Below are 22,752 nucleotides of genomic sequence, written 5' to 3'. Positions count from 1 at the left end.
CGTCTGTACAAACTTAAATTATTCCCTAGATATTCATTAATCTGTACTTACATTTAAAAATGAACAGCCTCTTTGAAGTTTTCCGCATTTTAAATTGATTACATTGTAATATTTGCTCAGCTCAAGTTGCATCATGGGATTGAGAAGTGTCCATCTGATGCATACTCACAAATCTCGGCGCAAGCAATAGATCATCCGGGTGTTTCTCACCTACTTTTTCTGCACACTGAGGTTTTCGGACATACTACTCATGACTCATACTCATTTTCGCCTACTATAAAGTATGGGAGTAGGCGATTTGGGATGCACAAATTGCATTTCCTGTTATTATGTCCCAGTGCGTGCATATTGTTTTGCTACACACTAGAATGTATATACTTTTCATGAAAAACAGTACAAACTTTTAGTTAAAAGTATAAGTAGGCGAATCAGGATGCAGTATGACTCACTATTTCCCTTCATACAGTGCGAATCAACCGCTTGATTAGAATCAACTGGAGGAAAGTAAGATTCGTTCATACAAAGAATGTCCACGACAGTATTATCAGACGCAGGATATATTACAACAGTGTCCAAAATCATGCACTCATTTTCATTCACTTCTTCACCATATAGTGGACTATTTAGCATTCACAGAATAGTGAATGAGTGAACGAGTGTGCGAATTCAGACTGTAATATCATTTTCCTTTTTATATTTACGAATATTAATGTTGTTTTGTAAGTTTGTGAACAAGCATCTGCCAAATGCATTAATATAAATGAAAATGGATGGATGTAATAGACTATCTAACACTGGGTTCACACCAAACGCGAATTAAGCGTTTTGCGCAAGTAAAATATAGAAAGTCAATTCAAAGACGTGTATAGACGCAAGCTGGCGGTGGGAATGACGCGAATCAGGTGGCGTGATTACCGCAAACGCCTGTCAGTCTCGTCTTCAGGCTTAAAATATTTGTCAGATCACGTCACTCAAGTGAAAATAATGAACTTTTCCTGAGAGTAATAAAAAGTGTGGAACGCGATTGTTCGCATTTGGTGTTAAACAATCAAAATAATCTGATTTCTTGCAGCATTTAAAAAAAAAGCATTTTAAGTTTAAAATCCACTTGAAGAGCGATAAACTTCTGCACATATACTCCAGAGCTAACACATTGTTCAAACACTAATAAATGAAACTAGTCAGAATGTATAAAGTGAGTTTTTTACTTTATGCTGTTAGAAATATTGTTTTTATTTTGTGAGTTTGTGAATACTGAATGAATGTTGTAGAGATGATCATCTGATGTTTTCAATCTTTTTGCAGGAAAAGCATACGCTCCTGAGTTTTACTATGACACGTACAGTCCGCTGTGGCAGAACAGACCGCGCGTTTACGGCTTCAAGCTGCAGTGGACACAGATGAATCCTAACGCTGTGGACCGGATCATGGCATATCGCCTGGGAATACGACAGGTAAAACATTTATTTCATATATGATTCGAAAGTGCTGTTGAATTATTGTAAAAGATGTGCGTTTCTCTCTTAATCCAGCAATTCTGATGGAAATACACAGGATTAAGACAATCTTGACACACTTGATGAATGATGGATCTCAGGCATTCTGATGCTGTTGTAATGAGACGTTAATGCAGTTTATCAATTTATCTCAGAGTTACAGAGATTTGTGTGCTGGCTATTTGTGTAGAAATTACAATCACGAAATAATGATCAGATATGCGTTTATTTATTTAAAATGTAGTAAACATCCAAACCCAGCGTAACATGTAATCACTTTATAAAGTCCCGTGAACCGGAAGTTGCAATCATTTTTATTTCCGTATTTTGACGCATTTCTGAGTAAAATGTAATTTCGAATGATAAAAATAGTGGGCGTGGCTCTCGGTTTTCTCTGTGATTTGATTGGATGTATAAAACAGCCGTTGCATTTTGTAAATGGGACTGGCAGCAGACTGACAGTTGAAGGGGAGGAGTTAACGGATGCTCCGCCCGTGCCCTCTAACATACGTCATTTAAGATGGATAGTCTCTGAAGTAAGGAAGTGCATTTTCAGATTTTACCTGAAGATTAATTTTAAAAAGAACATGACCCACATTGATAAACTATTTACATCGAACGCTGCGATTTTCCATGAAAAAAAAGGCATCGTAATTTTTTATTTCACTAGGACTTTAAGATTATAACAACATGTTTAATGTGTGTTTTTTGTAATGTGCTTAAAGCATGTTTTATTCATTTAAGCATTGATTTGGAGTGTCAGCGTTGTGGCAAGCTGCAGGTAAAAGATGTGCGAAGTGTTTCGCGCCCCCCGGTGAACTGGTTTGGCAGAACGTGTTTGAACAAGGTCAGGAAAGAGAATAAATAAATAAGCGGACACCCGGATGCCGGGGATTTTGCCGCAACACATCTACGAGCAGAAGTCAGAGATGTGAGGTTATTTTTAGCCCAGTACCGTGGACTCCTCGCCGTTCCCCAGAATCATTATCATTTCCCCACAGCTCTGCCTTTGAATTAATACTGAAGTCTCTGCGTTTCGCGGCAGCTTGAGGGACGATTTTCTCTGGCTCTTTTGAGAGGCAGCTGGAAAAGAAATTCTCTAAAACCTCGAGTGAAACGTAAGAATCACCATCAAACAGGTTACAGTCCTCGTAGACGATTCACTCGCATCTACTGAATACATTTTCACAAAGATCCAAGAGAGATTAATAAGATTTAGATCGCTGTTTCATATATTATAATACTGCATGTAGGTTCTTCTGTGTGATGTGTGATTTGCTCTCTATACTTCATACTAAGGTGTTTATGATCAACAGAAAAAGATGATATTAGACAGATCAGAATCTGTCAGGTTGTCATCACAAAAGGTGAAAATTCATGCCACACCATAGGACACATTTATAGTAGTTTAGTAAAAAATTATATCATATATAAATTTGGATACTGTATGTATATATATACACACGAAGAGTTCATTCCAAAATGAGATAATAAATTCATGTTTTTTATTGTTTCATATATTTTTTTATTATGGTGTATTTTTTAGGTCTAAATCCAAACAAAACAACTGTGGTTTGATTAATTGGAATGCACAATAAAAAACATATTATACAGTTATTTCATTTTTGAACCAAACTCTTCATATATATATATATATATATATATATATATATACAGTATATACATACAGTACTGTGCAAGTCTTCGACACATCAAGCCATTTTTTATTTATTTTGCTGTAGTATCAATGAGAAACCAGTTCACATTTCCAGACATTTCTTATGCTGTTCTTTGTAATAATCCGGTGAGGATTTTTTATGAACAGTGAGTCTGACAATAGCCTGTATGATCCACACGGAGATCTGGTCTAACCATTGAATCTTTTTATTATTACACAAAAAAAGATTAAAAAAACTCAGACTTCAATCCAAAAGAACTGTGGCAATGTATCCAATATGCTTGTGAATTCAATAACTCATGTCTGTATGGCATAATCCAGTGCATTAAATACAGATAGTTTAGACTTTTCAATTCAACTTGAATTGGAAGTTGTTGTCGCTGGGACATCATTTATGCATTTGTCTTCATTACATTTGTGACCCTGGACCACAAGACCAGACATGACGGTCAACTTTCTGAAATTGAGATTTATACATAATCTGAAAGCTGAATAAATGTATGATTTGTTAGGACAGGACAATATTTGGCCGAGATAAAACAACTTTGAAATCTGGAATCTGAGGGTGCAAAAAATCTAAATATTGAGAAAATGGCCTTTGAAGTTGTTAATCAGAGGCGCTGTAGCAGGCCGTTGCTAAGAAAGAAACAGGTTTGTTTTAAAGTGATAGTTCACCCAAACACTTCAAACCTGTATGACTTTCTTACTTTCGCAGAACACAAAAAAAGATATTTTGAAAAATGTTGTTTACTGGACCGCATTCACTTGGTTTTGTGTCCATACAATAGAAGCGAATGGGGGCCAGTTATCAACATTTACACTCTCTTTTGGCTTTCAGCTGTAATGGCGTTGTGGAGAGTAGATGACCTCAAAAACAGAAATTCTAAATTAATATAGATACCAAACTTGAGTGGGTAATTCTCAGAGAGAAGAGCAGCAGCGAGTGAACTTTGCAGACGGGTTTACGGTCATTTTGTTTGCGATTTTGCTGCAACCACACACAAAAATAAAGTTTTGATATATTAATGGCGGGTTGGAAATCTACAAAATATCTTCATAGAACATTATCTTTACTTAATATCCAAATGACTTTGGCATACAAGAAAAATTTATAATTTTGACCCATACTATGTATGGCTATTGCTACAAATATACCTGTGCTACTCATGATGACTGGTTTCGTGCCGCGGGGTCACAATTGTTCATTTGCATTCCCATTTTATCTCAATATGTTGATGTATGTTCCCTGGGAATCAAACCCGTGAGTTATATGATGCTAACTCAGGAACACATTAGTTATCTGTATTCTTGTTTCTTCCTCGTTCTCTTCTCCAAGGCGCCGTCTCCTGCTTGCTCGATTGATCTGTGAGTCCGCTGTAGATCACGTTATAGGGTCCACGATCAATACTATACCCAACAGACTGATACCACACATCTGCTACTAAAGAACCAGTAGTTTTCTGTTCTCTTTTGATCAGATCTTGAGATATCTGCTGTGGAGATGACAAGTAGAGTCTTTCATTTTAAGAAAGATAAAGTGCAGATGTGATGAAAGTTATACGCTTTTAAGGGAACAGACTAAAGATGGATTTTTACTTCTGCGTCGGACCTACTACATAGCCTATGTAGAGCCTCATACCCTACACCGTAGCATGATGTGCAACGTACTCTCCAAAAATATATCAGCGCCTCAAGGCTACTCGGACCTAAGCACAATGATTGGTTTGCTTTGGGTTAAAAACTCTGTGATACCGTCGGGTTTACTCAAACGCATTTTCAAACAAAATATCAAAATAAATTACGTGTTCTTCCGTATCTAACAACTCAAGCTGCAAAAGTGACTGTTTACTTGCCGCTGTCACTGCTAAATGTTTCAGACAGCTTACAAAAAGTACCGCTTCTTCTTCGGCTTTTGTCTCGGTTACACAACACACCTGTGGACACAGACCCCTAGTGGCCATTGCAGGTCGACGCAGACAACAACTCACAAGTATACACAAAAAACGGCACGTTGCCTGTGACGTAGAGGTTAGGTCCGACGCAGAAGTAAAATTCCACCTTAAGTGGTGTTAAAACAGCAGCCTTGAATGACAAAACTATAAAATTGGTATTTTTTAAAAGAAAGTTTGTCAATTAATAGAAACACCTGCCCACAACAAATTATGATGCCCGTGACTCTTCAGCAGAATCTGAACGACTTTATTCTGATCAGGTCAGCAGGATTTGGCATCTTGTTGGTAAAACAGACAGCGTTCACTGAGTAATGCCAACCGTTACCAATAACAAAACAGCACTTTCCCATTTAGCGGAGTCGAGGGTGTTGACGGACAGGAATGAATGAGAACGTGATCAAATCAGCTCTTGTGTTTTTCTTCCACACTTTGTTGTTTGCGTAAGGCATCCCTCCGTTGACAGAGAATCTCCGCCCATCTGCATGCTTAACATCACACCGCCTTTGCGTTCTGACAGGAAACCAAAGCCGTTTAGTTTTTCCGAAGACCAGAAGGTCCGTGCCATCGACTTTCTTGTCTGTGCCGTCAACCCCGACTGCGGTAAAAATGTCAGGGCGCAAGGTCGCTCTCCTGGCACTGATTTGGCCACTTTGTCTCATTAAATTGGCCGACAGACACCTTTGAATCCACAGCGACAGGTGGCAGGGGTCCTGACAGCTGCTGTGACCATCATTTCTCTCCTTCAGACAGGACAGCAGAGGTGGTGGGAACAGGAGATTCCTGTGGATGGAAACATGCAGAAGGGAGAACTGATCACTCACAATCTGACCGAGCTCATCAGACCTGAGACGTACTTGGTTCGACTGACGCCCATCACACGGTTCGGAGAGGGAGACTCTGCCATCAGGGTTGTTACCTATAGTGGTAAGTGCAACACTTTTGTCATTTTGCACACAATATGTGTGTGGGTGTGTGTGTGTGTGGTATGTGGTAACCCTACATTGTTGGGACCGACAAAGATTTTGAGACATTTGGGAAAACCGCTTATAATTTATATAAAATATTTGTTATAATTAAAAGTGCTGAAAGTTTTCTGAAAGGTTTGGGAGTTAGCAGATTAATGGGTATAAAGTTCCCATTAGACATGGAAACACAATGTGTGCGGGTTGTGTTTGTGTATGTGTGTGTGTGTATGGTAAGAGTGAACCAAAAAATGACCCAACAATGTAAAAATGATCGAAGTTGTGGAGACATTTTGTAATGAACCAATTGTCCCCAACATGACATTTTTTATGTTCCATTTATTTCTCTCTTTATTTTATTTTCTAATTTTTTTCTGCAAAAAGCTTTCCATACATTTAGGCTTAGGAATAGACACAATTTTGGAAGACACTGCAAAAACGTTTGAAAGAAATAAAACCAACAGAATATTTATAACCATTTAAAAATGCTCAACAAATATCTTACGATGCGACGTCACAAAAGACACTAGAAACGCAATAGAACCCATTATAATTTAAAATTGTGTCCACACTGGATGTGGTGTGACGCGACAATCCCATTTGAACAAGCCATATCTTGTGTCTCATCACGCTGGTAGCGTCTGGTGTACACACGTTGTAAGATATTTCAAGTAATATTTGTGTGATGATTAAATTAAATTAAATTAAATTAAATTAAATTAAATTAAATTAAATTAAATTAAATTAAATTAAATTAAATTAAATTAAATTAAATTAAATTAAATTAAATTAAATTAAATTAAATTAAATTAAATTAAATTAAATTAAATTAAATTAAATTAAATCTTACTTCAGAACTGTTATTTATATTAACACCCATGAAATTCATTCTATTATAGACAGGTTCTTTATTTACTTTTTAATAAATTCCATAAAATCACTTTTCATAAATATTTGCAAACATTGTCAATGAAAAAAGATTTTGCTCCAAATCATTCAAATCTCGATCACATTTTTGGTCACATTACAGTCAAAGTGTATTTGACTTTGTTGAATAACCACTCACAACGCTGTCAAACTTTAAAGAAAATGAAAAAGCAGACTCCTGCAAATGTCTGTCAGTTCTGTGACTTTAAGACTTCTGTGTATAAATGACTGTCTAACCCATTTACATGGGAAATATTACATCATCATTCACAACGTTTGCTGAAATGAACTTGCGCATTGCATCATAAAATCTCTTTATTCTTTGTGAGCAACAAAACAGCTGAATTATTAATGATTATATAAACAATTCAACTAATAATCCAAACAAACAGAAGAACTCACAAATCCTGAACTAATGGATCACAACACTGAAGTATCATGAGATAATGAAAAACAAAGTCTATGACAGACGGTGTAATATTAAGCAGGATTCAGTGTATGTTTCATTATGATAGATCTATGCGGTTGAAGTGATGTGAGTGAATATATATATTGAATTGGAAAGGATATTGTTTAATTGAGTCGGATCTCACAGAGAAAATCAAGCTTACGCGACCCGTAACTTTATTTTACAGCATTTGTGCCGGTCGCAGTGATGAAATCCAGCTTTACCAAAGATGTTTATCTGATAAACTGTTGTCCTAGATTTTATTTTCGTGTTTTACAATGAAGATTTTCTGTCACCCGTTAAATTTTTCCTTCTTATCTGCTACCAAACAATCTGCACAAACCCAACTCGAAAACAGAGACGACACAAACCTCTCTCACTTTCTCTCTTTGATTTGTGAATTTCAGAATTAGGGAAATGATTGTATAAGTCAACACATCATTTCTCATTTGTCTGAAAGGCTCAAATACTTGCTCTCTGTGAAGTGACTCGTGCCGTTTATTGTTTGAGCTGTCAGAAATGTTTGGATGAATATAGTTTGATAGCACTTGATTGTCTAACGGTTGGATTTGTGTCACCAAACACTAAAGCTTTCTCACACATGTACACAGCATGAGCCTTTTAAATGACGACTAAATCCACCTTCACGATAAGTTCCAGCCCTCTGTTTGTTCTTTATATGAAAGCTTTTAGCTGTCAATGTGATGTAATCTGATTGAAATCTGCCCTTTGCCACGAAGGAAATCAGGTTTTCCATCAGACAGTCTTATTGTGATACCACAATATTCATCCGCAAATAATGAAACTAAACACAGAGCTTTAATGGTCAGTTGTAAAGAGTTTCAGCTATACGTCTATCACACTATAATATAAATGTGTTTAAAAAGTGTCTTAAAGGGATAGTTCAACCAAAAATGCAAATGATTTCATTAATAATGACATTTACATTGACAAAACAAAGATACATAGATACTGTACATTTCAATACATGTCAATACAATTGGTTGTACATTAAAGCTTATTGCTTTAGTGTGTTACAGTGCATTTTATAACGGCTAAAGCCGTGTGTCCACCGAGGCATTTATGCCTGCGGCCGGCGTGTTTTTTCAACTGTTTTCAACGATAACGGTAAAGCCATCAGTTTATTTATTTTTTCGTGAAGCAGAGTGTCTAAAACCCCCTTAGCCGTTATAAAATGCACTGTAACACACTATTTTGTGGGGCTTATTGCTTTTATAAAACAGTTTATCCATGTGCGTAGCATGGTTTCATAAAATAACGTAAATAAAATTATATTTAGGCTATGCAATGCGTCAGTTTTATATATCAGAGTATTTTTTTTTAACGGCTTAGAACTCGGCTCAGCCAATCAGAATCAAGGACCAGAAATGAGCGTTTTATAATTAAGATTAGCTAATGTTACGTTATAACTTTTGATTTTAAGTTTATTTGTAAATAAACATGAACCAAAATGAATAAATGCTGTAAAAGTATTATGTTTTAGTATTGTATTGTTAGTTCATGCTAATGCATTAACTGATTTGTAAAGCGTAACTGTAGAACCATATAGAAATTAGAAAAAAGAAAACATATTTTAAACATGAAAACGTGTGATAATGGTATTTTTGCAGATTTTCCCAAAAATTTGATTTAAATTCAAAACATTTTTATGAAGTACAGCAAGTGTCCTAATACAGTATATGGTCACATGTGCTTAAACAAGCATGTCGAAATGGCAAATAAAGCTAGTTTCTGATCCAGTGTTGTTGGACACATTGCTTCGAGCTGATTGGAGATTAGTGGAGTAAATGGAGTGTGTTAAAATCAATTCTTTCAGAACACACAGCGTTACGTGAATCACTCTGCAGTAACTCAGTTTGGTGGTTAAGCGGATGTGCAGAATCTATTCAGCGTGACAGAAATCAATGATCGAAATGCTCATGGATCTTCCCGGCAGTTGAGAATGTTTTTATTCCACGTGAGAAAATGAGGAATAGCGCTGTTACTTTCCCTCGACCTTCACCGTGTTGTCTATGGATGGAGTGTTCTTGTTTTCTCGCTTGTGACGGTATGTTGAGCAATATGAACCTGTGATGGAATGAGAAGAGTTGTTTACATTTCGGTATTTCACATTTGGATACAAAATTGGCTTTTTAAATAAATGTTTACGATCAGCCAGATCATCTCTCTTTACATCCGTTTCTAAGACACATTGATGTGAAAAGCAACATTTCTTGAAATTACATCACATCCTCGTGTTGACTGTAATGAGTTGGTGTTCCACTCAAAGGTGGCAGTCAGTTCTGTTTCAGAATATAATCGCGACGGTTAATTTGAGCTTCGGGGGATTGAAGCGCTGGGATTTGCGGAGACTAAAAGCATTTTTGTTCATGTTCCTTATGTCGTTTGTGTTTTGTCGTTTTCTTCTGATCACAGTTAAAGATGCGTCTGTCAGACTGGATAAATCTGATTTTTGATGTTAAACGGATCTGATGATGGAAATCAGGATCTTCTTTTGATGTATAACGTGACACAGCCGGACACCCGACTTCATTGAGAACGAGACTATAAAAGTTACAATAAAGATATAAAGCATTCACATCTGCCCCTACGGGCAGTTTTTTTTCTTTACACACAGTGTTGCTCAAAATAGCCAATCACAAATTATGTCTAGAAGTTTTAAAGGTACAGTAACAAAACCAGTTCAACTTTCTCTAAATGGATTTGAACTTGATTGTTTACTAACAAATAAAAATGTAAATTTGACCTGTTTCTGTGTTTAATTAATGTTTTTATCTTTTCTCATTACAGCTCCTATCAACCCACATCTGAGTAAGTATTTATTTACCTCTACTCTATTCTCTCTCTCTCTCTCTCTCTCTCTCAGCTCACTTTACTTTATGGTTATCGTGACCAAAAGAATTCACACATATCTATTTTCAAAGTCATCGTCAATTTAGTTTATTTTGTGTTTTCTACTTTTATTGGTCAACAAATAACAAGTGTTAAAATTAATCTTAAAGAAAGATTCGATTAAAGAAAATCTGACACGAGATTTAGTTTTTCATTGGTTTGTGTTTTCAAAATGGTTTGTGGAATCATGAATATTCTGTCGTTACTTGCTCATGTTGTTTCGAATCTGATTGACTTTTGTCACTGTTTTAAATCACGATAACTATTTTCAAAGTCATCTTTAATTTAGTTTATTTACTGTATTCTACTTTTATTGGCCAGCAAATTACAAGTGTAAAGATTAGAGCATTGATTCTCAAACTGGCGGTCGTGCCCCCCAAGATGAATCAAGAGGGGGCCACAGATATTTTGACATTTAATGAAATTTATAATTTTAAGCAATAAAACATCAAATAAATAAGACCACCAAACGAATAATTGATGTTCTAGCATTGTATAACTGAATATGTTTAGGGTTTCATTGAATTTTATAGTTTAAGATTATATGTTTTTATTTGGGGGGCCGCAATGCGATGCACTCCACACAAAGGGGGCCTTATGACGAAAAGTTTGAGAACCACTGGATTAGAGAGCTTGTAACCATTGTGTAAACATTCAACATTGAAATAGAATTGAAAGCTATCAATTTGACATTTATAAGCCTTTTAAAAAACATCCTGTTGTTTGGTATCGCGAGATGTTGTGGCAGCGCAGATGCCTTTTCTGTCTTTCCTCTCTGTCCCATCATCACTGTCTCGCTCATCTCGTCTCACGATGAGCTCCGTAGCTCTCGCGGTTGAAGTGGCATTAGCTTGGCCGCCGGGGTAAAACCTCCATTTAAATTCTCATTCGTGCAGCGAGTTCAGGAGTCGAGAGGCAGCGGCCCTCTGACGCCCATAAATCCTGCTTACTCCAAACACTTGAGAGGCTCGTGATGCGAAGGTCACGGCGCTCGCCTTCTTCAGATTTTAATAAAATCAATGAATATTTATCAACAAACAACACCTGCTGAATGTTAATGGCTTTACACCGTATCAGTCATCAGAAGAGGGTTCAAAAATCTGACACGAGATTTTGTTTGTCATTGGTTTCGTTGATGGAATCATGAATATTCTGCCATTATTTGTTCGTGTTGTTTTGAATCTGATTGACTTATGTCACTGTTTTACATAATTAGAAACGTCCCGACATGTAGATTTTTGTCATTTTTCAGCTTGAAAGGTTTCGTCAGCTTTCAGTTTTGTCATATGGAGACTTTAACATCTTTTGTGTTGTGAGAGCAAATGACGACAGAAATAATTTTGGGGTGCTTAGTTTCTTTAATTCCTGAAATGATGGTCTCTCTTGTTCCTCTCAGGGGAGTTTCTTTGTAGTTTTGAAGAGGATCCCATCTGCATGTTCACCCAGGACAAGAACGACGACTTTGATTGGATGAGACACAGCGCAGCCACCCGTGACACTAAATACACTCCGAACACGGGGCCCAGCGGAGACCGCAGCGGATCTAAGCAGGGTAGGTGTCTGGTACCCATCAGCCCGTCAACCCCACCCCATTATAAAATCCTCATTTTGTCATAAGAGGTTTATCTCCGCACCGTTCCAGGATGGAAAGTTCTGGAATTTTCCCACCGAGCAACTCCTAATCCTCATGTTGATTTCCAAGCGTATCTTAAATTGCATTCACATCCGCCCGGGTTCCAATTACCGCTCTAAGCAATTTCGTTCGGATGAAGTTTGGCAAATGAGCTTGTCTGTTCCCAAATTGAGACAATACCCCCCCAGCAGGCGATGGCGCGTGTGGAGAACCAGGATGTGCTGCACGGCCTTCGTTTCATTGACACGTGGACAAAGAAGCTTTGATGGCAAGGAGAAACTCAGGAGGGACGGAAGGCCGGTTATCTTGTCCTCTGTGGGAGAGCCGCTGGTGTAAATAATACAGTGGCTTTAATCATCCTAATGCCGTCCGACTGTCGGCCGTTTCATTACCGTCAAGAGTCCTACGGAGAGTTTAATTATCCGTGATCAAATTCAAGAGGAGGAATCCGGCTGGAGGCTTTTCACATGCAACCTTTCAATGAGCTCACGCTCCACAGAAGAGTCATACATGTGCCCAGATTTGCTTTCTTTCAGGAGAGAATTCATGTGGTGCAGCCCAAATCAAAAGGAAAAAATGACGCCTTTATCTTAAGATCTTTCAGAATGTTTGGGATTGATGGGTGGTTATAGGAAAAGTAAAATGTAGTAACTTTCCTTTTCTAATGGCATCACTCTCCGTATCTTTGATTTTTTTATAACATTTTGTATTTTTATAACACTTATCTTCATTCAGTAATGTGCCATTTTTTGCACTATTGATGCACCGCCGGATGTAGGATATCACTTTGCTGTTCTTTTAAATGACGTTAAACATGCTCTCTCGCCGTTTATTACCCTGGCGTGTATTACATTTTAGTCTCCTTCACAGGTTTCTACATGTACATCGAGACATCCAGACCCCGTAAAGAGGGCGACACGGCACGTCTCTTGAGCCCAACGTTCAATGTCGCCCCCAAAAACCCCCACGGCATCACCAACCCGCCGGTGTACTGCTTCACATTCTACTATCACATGTATGGCAAACACATCGGTGAGACTTCACTTCAGTACTTTTCCATCCAGATACCAGTTTTTCTTTTTGGTCAAATGCCTAAAACAGGCTTTTAAAATGATAGAAAACCACCTAGTAAAAAGACTTATACACAATACATGTTTTTTATATTTGCCATCCTACTAAAGCAAAATATATTAATATAAAAGATAAAAACATTTACTGTGAAGCATTTCATGTGTTTATGAAAAGAAGTTTTAGAATTATTGATGACAAACAACAGCTTTATTTTTTTATTAGTTTTGGCAATTTTGTTATATGCCTGTCACATATTATTATTTTTTTGTTTATTATTACAATTTCAGTGCCTTAAACTTATTCAGGTGACATTTACATTTTCCCTTTAGTTTTTCCAATCATTTTTGGGGCAAAATAATTACTAAATTTTAATCAACAGAAGCTTTTGCAAAGTGGCCAATCAAATGAAAGAAGGCGGGACTTACTGTTTACAGAGCCGTTGTGGTGACCAATCAAATCAAAGAAGAAAGCTAAAGATAGATTCAAGATGCAACGCACAACCTTAGTAGCTAAACATTCAATATTTAAAAAAAAATGAACATTAGAAATGTTGAGCGATAGTATCTACTGATGCAAACTACAAAACGCTGTTTTAAATGTAACATATATAATTTACGTGATTTGTGTAATGTAATTTGCAATTATGACGAGACATTTTGTTATTTTTCTTTATTCCTTTGACAAGATCTCCCATGACAAGTGTCCTCAGACTTTATAAGATAAATCCATAGCTGCGTCTCAATTCAAAGGCTGTTTGTTGGGCACGTACATCATTATTTTAGGTTTTATTTCAGAAACACAACTGTTACATTTCACGGTAAGAATGAAATGACACGGATTAAGTCTTAAGAGAGACAAATGTTCATTTTATAATGTTACCTTATCTAAAATGAGTCAACCTCGATGATGTATGTGGAAGACAAATGTGACCTGGACTGGAGATGCAGCTCTTGTCTGGTCTGTGCTCAAATTTTAAAGGGACAGTTCACCTAAAATTAAGTTTTTGACAATCAGAATACTTCTAATGCAAGGTTTTTTGTTCTTTTACAACTTTCCGCCATCCCAAAACCCAACCCCCCTTCCACAGAACACAAAAGAAGATATTTTGAAGAATGTTGTTAACAGCCTCCCATTCACTTTCATTGGTTACAATAGAATACAATAGTGTTATTTTTCTATATGTTTATATGCGTTGGCGGCTCAAATAATTAAAATATTAGTTTGGGACTGCCATTAAATAGCCTTAACCTTAACGTATAGGCTGTTTATTTATCAGTATTAATCTTATGTGTTACTTATTTGTGTTGGTAATTTAGTATTAGTCACTCGTATGAACTGCATATGATGTCATATATCTGAAAAAGTGGGTCGTGGCCTGATGACCGTGGGAAAATGGGTTTCCCATGGCCACACCAGTTGAGAACCACTGGTTTATATCACATCACCTGTCATGAGGTCAGAGTTCATTAATGCGACCCTCCTCAAAGTTCATCTTAGGGGTTCTTTCTCTTTGAGTTTGTTTACCGGCTTCGATCTCAGACACTAGCGCATGTCATCTCCTCAACCCGTGAGGAATAATCCTGTTCTGTAGGCAATAGACCCCTTCAAGTCTGACAACACCTCTTAATGAGACTCTTTATCCCCATGGGTGGTCTGGACGGAATGTAAGAAGAATGAGAGCATGTTTAGTAATGTGTTGGTGTTTGGAGAGCCTACGGTCGGCATCGAACGCTTCAGCATCTCTGGTGGTAGTGTTTTCTTTCGCCACGAAATGACTGTCCTTGTGTTACAGAGACTTGTTTATGTTGACTTTTATGAGCTTGTAAAAGTTTTACGAAGTTGCAAAAGTAGTTTAGGGCAATGCACGCTTTAAATAAATACATTAATACAGTGTGCATAAAATATGTTGTGGAACAGATGGATTTTAAGCTGTTTCTTGAGCATTATGATAGAAACAGCAGATTGAGTTAATGTTTGCTAATAGGTTCACAGCCCAAAAGTTTTAATGCTGTCATCATTTACTCACTCTCAAGTTGTTCAAAATCTGTATACATTTCTTTGTTCTGATATTTGGAACGTTGCTTGTAACCAAACAGTTCTTGGCCACCATTGACCACCATAGTCGGAAAAATGGCTTTGAAGACAAAATTAAGATATTTTGAAGAATGTACTAAAGCAAACACTTCTGGGGCACTTTTGACTACCATTGCCATTTTTTGTTTGTTTGTCAATGGTGGCCAAGAACTGTTTGGTTACAAAAATTCTTCCAAATATCTTTCTCCATGTTCATCAGAACAAAGACAAGTAAATGACCACATTTTCCTTTTTGGGTGAACCGTCCCTTTAAAGTCGCTCTTGGAGGAGAGTTTTTCTGGAGGTTAACTGGTAAATGAATGGATTGAGTTTTTTTGTCTCACAGGTACACTGAATGCTTTTGTGAAGCAGAAAGGTCAGTCGACCTCAGACGCGGGGCCAGTGTGGTCCCTCAGCGGGAATCAGGGAGAGCGCTGGAGACAAGCCAAAATTACTATACATCCAGTTTCCACTTTCCAGGTGTGTCACTCACGCTTCTGTGTTTACACAGTTCAACACAATCATTTGTTGTACTGATATTCTTATGTTTAGAATAAAACAGCTTCTAAATGCTCTTTGGTAAGTAACTGTGGTCCATGTTTTAGAAACACCTGTTCACCTTACTGTGCCATATGTCCCACCTTGTCCCCCATGAGTTCCACACTGTCCCAACATTTATTTCTTATTAAAAGCCTTCCATTTGTATATCATAGTTTTACTACAAATACTATGGTTGATTTGCAGTCTCTTATGATTTTTTTCTCCAAACTTTTAACTGGTAACTTATCTAACTTATCTAACTTATCTAACGAATTTTCTCTCATTTATTAATGTTCATGCCATTTAAAAACTGTATTTGACTCTTTCTTCAGTGCACACAAAAGAAGATATTTCGAGAAATGTCTCTGAGATTTTGTGTATATACAGTTCAAGTCAAGGGGGTTCAGTGTTGTTTGGTTAAAAACATTGTTCAAAATATCTTTTTTTGTGTTCTTAAGAAGAAAGAAAGTTTGACTTTTCAGTGTTTCCTGAACTATCCCTTTAATTAATTTACGTTATGTTTTTGTTCTTAAAGGAACAGCTTCCTAAACAAAAGCAAACCCGTTCATATCACATCTGTTAAATATTCAATAATCGTTTTGCATAAATAAGTAAAGACTTTATGATGATATTGACAGTTTTTTTTATATTTATATTCTGTCTGTTTGGACTCAGATCATTTTCGAGGGGATTCGTGGTCCAGGAATCGAGGGTGACATTGCCATGGACGACGTCTCTCTCGTGGAGGGGGAGTGTCCCGACCCTCCGTCCAATCGTATGTATTAAACATGTGTCTCCGTGGTAACCGGCCCATAATTGCGTGCGCACCAACAAGCGCAATTTTGTCCAGGAAAGCTCCGTAATAACACCGACAAACAGCCAGAAAACAGAAATGAAGGCGTGTAATTGTCTGGAATTGACAGGGGTGATGGTGACAGAGAAACACACTTTTATTTTAAAAGATTTTTTTCAGTGTGTGTGTTCAGTGTAAAATCTATTTCGTTCCAAATCAAAATTAGCATTGGAATCATGACATGAAGTCATTTTTAATTACTATCATCATTAAGCAGTAACACTGCAGGGCTTTTCATCATTCTTATGTGTTAGTGATGTTGAGTATTGATCTCGTTCCTTTGGTCTCCCAGAGACTCACTGACTTCACAAATATGGAGACGTGTGCATCCTAAAAATTGTAAAGCTATACCACAAATACTGTCATCTAGCTGTGTTGAATCTTACTTCTCTCTCTTTTTTTAACAGCTATCAGAGGAAGAGCTCCGCACAGAGTCTTTGCTATATGGCCATTGTGCGTCACGCTATTTTTTACCCTGTTCTTTCGTCAAAGGTGACGTTCCACATGGGAAAGACTGGAGACACGTCCCTTAAATATTTGATCACCAAAGATTCATGCATTCAGACTGCTGAGAGCTGCAGCGCCGGATCGACGTGGAATAAATTCACGACACGAGAACAAGCCAACACGGAAAAGATTTGCCAACGTCTCTCTAATGAAACGACGCCGCTCTAACGTGTCTAGTGTTTCGGCACGGACCGAGGACAGTCTGAAAAGCACAATGACCACTTCAACATGCGACTGTAAAGATTTCCTGAGTTTCGCTGTTGTCGGATCTTTTGTTTGGATTCAGTTTTCTTTTTCGGGCGACAAAAGGATTTCACACCCTTCTCCTTCTCTTATACTTTTACACCGACGTCTGCTTTCGTTTATTCTTGTTATTTGGCTGGGTGATTCAAATCGCAAATAAAACGCTGGTGAAACTTTGCTTTTTACCCCGATCGAGTAGCAGCCTGTATTCACCACACTGTGCGCACGTTCCCCAGCAGCAGACCGCGACTGCATCAATGTTCACCTTCCGTCCCAGAGTTTCTGCCATTATAAAAAGTGCCTTCAGGTTATAAACCCATCTGTGAACCTGACCATCGAACATCCATGTTTCTAACATCATCTATGGGCTATTTTATATGCGTTTGTATTGCCCCTCAAGTGCTGGGACACATAAGACGCAACCGTGATGGTCGCGTGCGAACCAGTGGCTCGTAACGACGATGTTGGGACCTGCGTGATGCCGGCTGGTTTCTGCCGTAGGAGTCAATGGCTGCCGAGCGTCACCGAGCCTGCAATCCATCTCGGCGCTTCTGTAAAGAAAATCAAGTGATAATCCATAAGGGAAAGCAAATAGGCTTTGAAAGTAAGAGATGAGATCGACCCGGAACTGCAGTTCATAAAGTCACCTGTCATTTATATACGATACTGAACAATGCAGAGAGAGAGAAGAAAACAAATATTCATAATTATGAGACTATTTTATTACTCTATCCAGAATGTGTTTCAGCTTTTACACACAAACTGTGGTGTCGTCTACCGGAGCGCTCGACCAGACGGTTTTTATTAGCGGTGTTGTGAAAAAACAAACGGAAAGGAAAGATTTACGTACGTTGTGTTCTGAAAATGTTTTGACAAGCTGTGTCGCGTTATTTCTTATTTACGTTGAAATGTTCGACCGATCTCTCGTCGTGTTCCTTGCATTGCTGAAATATCAAAAACAGGCAGAAATACGGTTTGTAATTGTACAACTTGTGTATGTGAAGCGGCTCTGTTCATTGACATTTATATGACATGTTTTCCGGATGATTTAAGGAAGCACAACAAGGATTCAAGCGTTTCAAATGCAGATTTTCTTTTACAAATCATGTATGTGACCGTTCCTCTGTGAAGCCGGGTAAATGAAATTCATGACATCATCATGAGGTTGTGCACGCTGGAGTTATAACGGGTGTGTAGCATCTCAGCATCCGCTAACGTGAACCAATCAGCTGAGGTCACACTTAAAACAAACAGGATTTTAATTTTATTAATATCATGGCTGCACTGTGTAAATAATTGTTTACAATAAACAAAAATAACCTCTTACTTTACACCGATTCACAACGGCTTATGATATTTTATAAATTTAGTTTTTATTTGTAGGAGTAACCTGCAGTTTTGTTTTAGTGATGCAAAAGTTACAGATTGTAGCTTTAAAATTGACATTTTCGTATAAATAACATCATTTATTATAACGATGAGACTATTTGTTTGTTTATCTATAGAACGAATAAAACGTAGCACTCATTACATACAAAATCAAATTATTTGTATTTTTGTCTTGTTTTCTACCAAATTCTTGTATGTTTACTTGAGAAGAAAAATGAGCTAACTCTTGGTCTCTGAAAAAATTAGTTTTAAAAAAGTAATGAATATTATGTAAGATTATGCTTAAAACATGCACAAATATTTGCAAACAGAGTGGGAAAAATAATCTTGAATTAAATGCGAGTTGAGACTAGCTTCAAGTTTATTTTTATTACCCTGTTGGCAAATATTTGTGCATGTTTTTTTTTGCATAAACTCACTTAATTTTCATGACTTTTTCAGAAAACTACTCTTTAAGTATAAAGTATATATTATCTAAATGTATCTTGATTCCAGAATATTTTGAAATATATACTGTCAAACAAGACAAAAATACTAAAAAGGTATAAATGCAGTAAAACTTAATTATAGATTTTTTATCTTCATTTAAGTCTTTTTTTATATTTGTACTGGAAAACAGGCCGAGGGTACTAAGGAGGAAATTCCTTTCTGCAGCATATGAAATCATTTCATGCTGTCTAGGAAATAAAAGTGAGCAGATTATCTGCAGAAACAGATCGTCTGTATACTGAGATCATAACACAACAGAAATGTCTTCAGCGTGCACAAAAGTGTTTATTATATAGAGAGTTGTCCAGTTTTATGTTATGCTAATGTAGACACGGTCTGAAGACTCTATTTGACCCTCTTTTTACCGAATTGCAACTAAACGTGTTTGTACCTCAGTGGTGGTTTCATAAACATGTATTATTCTCTCATCGGTGACCGAACGCGAGAGGTTAAGAACCGCCGGTCATGAAGTGTCTGATCATAATGTACAATTTCCTTCCAGGTGGCCAAAAAAATAACTTTCAATTTGTGAACTCTCAGTGAAGCAGCGGGAGGTTAAAGCTACAGGACGCTGAATGATGCAGCATGCAGGCAATTTCCCACTGATGATTATTATAGTATGGCTTTCACTGGAACAGGTCACGTATATGTGTGCAGGTATATGCAGTGTACTATAGGTCAGCACACGGTGACAAAAACATGTTAAATCAGAGTAGAATGATTGACGCACATGATGTCTATGTCTTTGGACGATGTGACAACGATAAAAATGCTTCTCTTAAAATAATCCACAATGCATCCTGACAAACCTCACAAATCATCATGTTTCAGCGCTTGTTCTGTTGAGTGTTGACATTCATTACATAAGTGGTTCATTATATTAACCATGAACCTATGTACAATTCATTTTGTCATTCAGGGCTGGGCAATATATCATAATGTCAGTGTTTCCATAGCTTCTAAAAATGAAGGATTGTTTTCAACTCAGTATGGATTAAAACAACCTGCCCTTTTGGGTTGAAACAAACCAACCTTTGGCTTTATCCCTTTTTTAATATTATGATGATGACAGTATAGGTGTAATTACAAGTAATTTAACTAAGTAATTGGTTACTGTAATTGAATTGCTTTTTCATTGAACAAGTAAAGTAAGGGAGTACTCAATTTTTTCTGTAATTTAACTCCAGTTACTTCACATTTCTAACGTCCCTTGTCTTTAACTCAAAGGCAAAGTTCACCTCATAATTTTGTTATTTTTTACTCACCCACAACATGTTTTAAGACCTTCCGAGTCTTCGGAACACAAATAAAGATATTTTATGGACATCCGAGAGATTTCAAGGCCTCCTCATAGACATCATGGTTCTAGTTGTTTTCAAGGTCCAGAAAAGTACTAAAGACATTGTTAAATTGGTCCATCCGGTCATAGTGGCTCAACTGAACAGTTTTGAAGCGTTGAGAAAAACAAACCAAAATAACATCTTTAATCAATATATTTTCGCATTCGGTTTGTGCACCATATGCCCCGTGGCGCATGACAGAGGAGAATAAATCGATTAAAGATCTTATTTTGGTCTGTTCAGTTGAGCCACTATGAGCAGATGGACCATATTTAGTCTTTTGTACTTTTCTGGACCTTGACAGCCACTAGAACCATAATGTCTAAGAGGAGGCCTTGAAATGTCTCGGATGTCCCTAAAATATAAAAGATGCTGAGAGTCTTAAAACATGCTAAACGTCATGTCGGTGAGTAAAAGATTTTGATTTTGAGGAGAACTTATCTTTAAATATCGGGTAACAAACAAAGTCTCTACATATCTTATACAAATCTTGAGTACCCATAAAGTAGTATTGCATAGTATTATTGCATATAGTAGTAATGCTACTGGAGGCAGGCAGGAACTACATTAGGAGCACACAATATACCATCGCATTAATCCTTTCGTGTTTTTTACATTATGCACGTACACGCCGAATGCCGACAAATGACTTCGTTTTTGACTTACCGCGTGCGGTTCATGTCCGCCATCTTTTAGCACTGGGAACGCGCCATCTATCAGTTCAAACGATCTCCAAATCTAGAGTTACATCTACCGTTTTTATTACATCCATCACTGAAATGCCTTGAACAAACAAACACACACATCTCACTATCGCAAGAGTATTGAGCTGGAGCTGCAGGCCCACAGCGCAGCCAATCTTGATAAGCAGGTCTTTCTATCGCTCGTTGGTTGGCCCGTGGACGGGCTCTTTCTTTCGTATTGCTGTGGGCATGCTTTTCCGTAAGATTTGCCCAACTAAAGGAATAGGAACCTTGCATAGAAACAGCGATCCAGACTTATAACAAACTTTCCGAAACAAGTTGGAGTCCTGGACGAGTGTATCAAGCAAAAAAATACTATGCCATACGTCCAACTCGTTTTTTAACAAGTTGACCATGTTAAGCATGAGAAGCCAGCATGTTCAACAGTGTAAAGAAGTCAGAATGCATGAAATAGCATTTTACCCGATCTTTAAAAACATATATCTGCTTAATATTGCTATTTATGAAAGGTTTTGGTATATTGTTAAGAAACCTTTTTTCATTTGTCTTCCTTGCAGTTATTTAGTCAAACTGTGGAAATTGTAGCTGGTTTATTTTTTAAGTAGATTGCTAGTGTTTTTATATGATTTATTTTAATTTCAAAGATTCAGACATTTAATGGTCAATGGCTGACAAATATCAGGATTTTTTTGTCATATTGCCCAGCCCTGATGTGCTTATAAAATGCTGAGAAAGTCTGTTGAACTGATCTTAAATGCAGTGTTGTGTGGCGCCCACTTTTTGGGTGGTGGACATTCACGTTTAGTTTAAGCCACATGCTGATGTGATTCTGAAATCAGTCACATCACAGCGTACACAAACCTCTGAACTTCAGCAATCACCGACGAAATTATGCTGTGACTCAGATCAGTAAAGAAATCAACCTTCTGCTCAACCCAGAATTTCACAAATACAGCTGTATTTTTTTCTGAATTGACTATTTATAGGTATGCGTTTAGATAAAATTATCATTTTTTTTCATTCTGTGAAATTATTTTCTACCAAATTTCAAATACAAATATAGTTTCTATCTTCAATTATTTGCAGAAAATGAAAACAGGAGAAAAGACTAAAAATTTGAGTTAATTCAACTTAAAAATATTTGTCAATTCAACGAGTTTAGTCAAGTCAACTAGAAATTTGTTGAAATAACAAATATCTTTAAGTTTAATTAATTAAAAATGTTAAGGCAACCAGGTTTTTTTTACTTATTTTTTTAAGTTGAACCAGCAAAAAACAACAAATATTTCTATAGTAAAAAAAAAAGTTCAGATTCACTCTTAAGCAATACAAAAGTCATATTTCAACATGAAAAGTTTTACAAAATATTTCTTTATGTGATAACCTTGATTTTTCTCAGTTTTCATGTGTCTTGTCACGCTGTCAGTCTTTCACTTTGCTGTTTGATGACTTTATGTCTCTCCTGAGGTTTGATCTAGACGAAATTCAACAGACACTGGACTGGAATGACCACAATACATCTAGAATCTGAGAT

At 37.0% G+C, this 22,752-nt stretch overlaps 1 protein-coding gene across 1 annotated transcript in view; it reads left to right on the top strand.

Annotated features, from left to right (window-relative positions):
- Positions 1–18,542, top strand: part of LOC130433984 (MAM domain-containing glycosylphosphatidylinositol anchor protein 2-like) — a gene marked incomplete at its 5' end in the record, with an annotated part of 104,220 nt that extends 85,678 nt beyond the window's left edge. Inside the window, 8 exon segments of the mRNA XM_056763794.1 lie at positions 1,306–1,454; positions 5,873–6,050; positions 10,275–10,295; positions 11,773–11,928; positions 12,880–13,041; positions 15,500–15,633; positions 16,369–16,468; positions 16,954–18,542. Coding sequence (XP_056619772.1) covers positions 1,306–1,454; positions 5,873–6,050; positions 10,275–10,295; positions 11,773–11,928; positions 12,880–13,041; positions 15,500–15,633; positions 16,369–16,468; positions 16,954–17,042 — 989 coding nt within the window.
- Between the last annotated feature and the right edge of the window lie 4,210 nt (positions 18,543–22,752).

Source organism: Triplophysa dalaica, chromosome 13 (genome assembly GCF_015846415.1).
Source record: "Triplophysa dalaica isolate WHDGS20190420 chromosome 13, ASM1584641v1, whole genome shotgun sequence".
NCBI classification, from domain to species: domain Eukaryota; kingdom Metazoa; phylum Chordata; class Actinopteri; order Cypriniformes; family Nemacheilidae; genus Triplophysa; species Triplophysa dalaica.
This window is presented reverse-complemented; position numbering and strand designations above follow the sequence as displayed.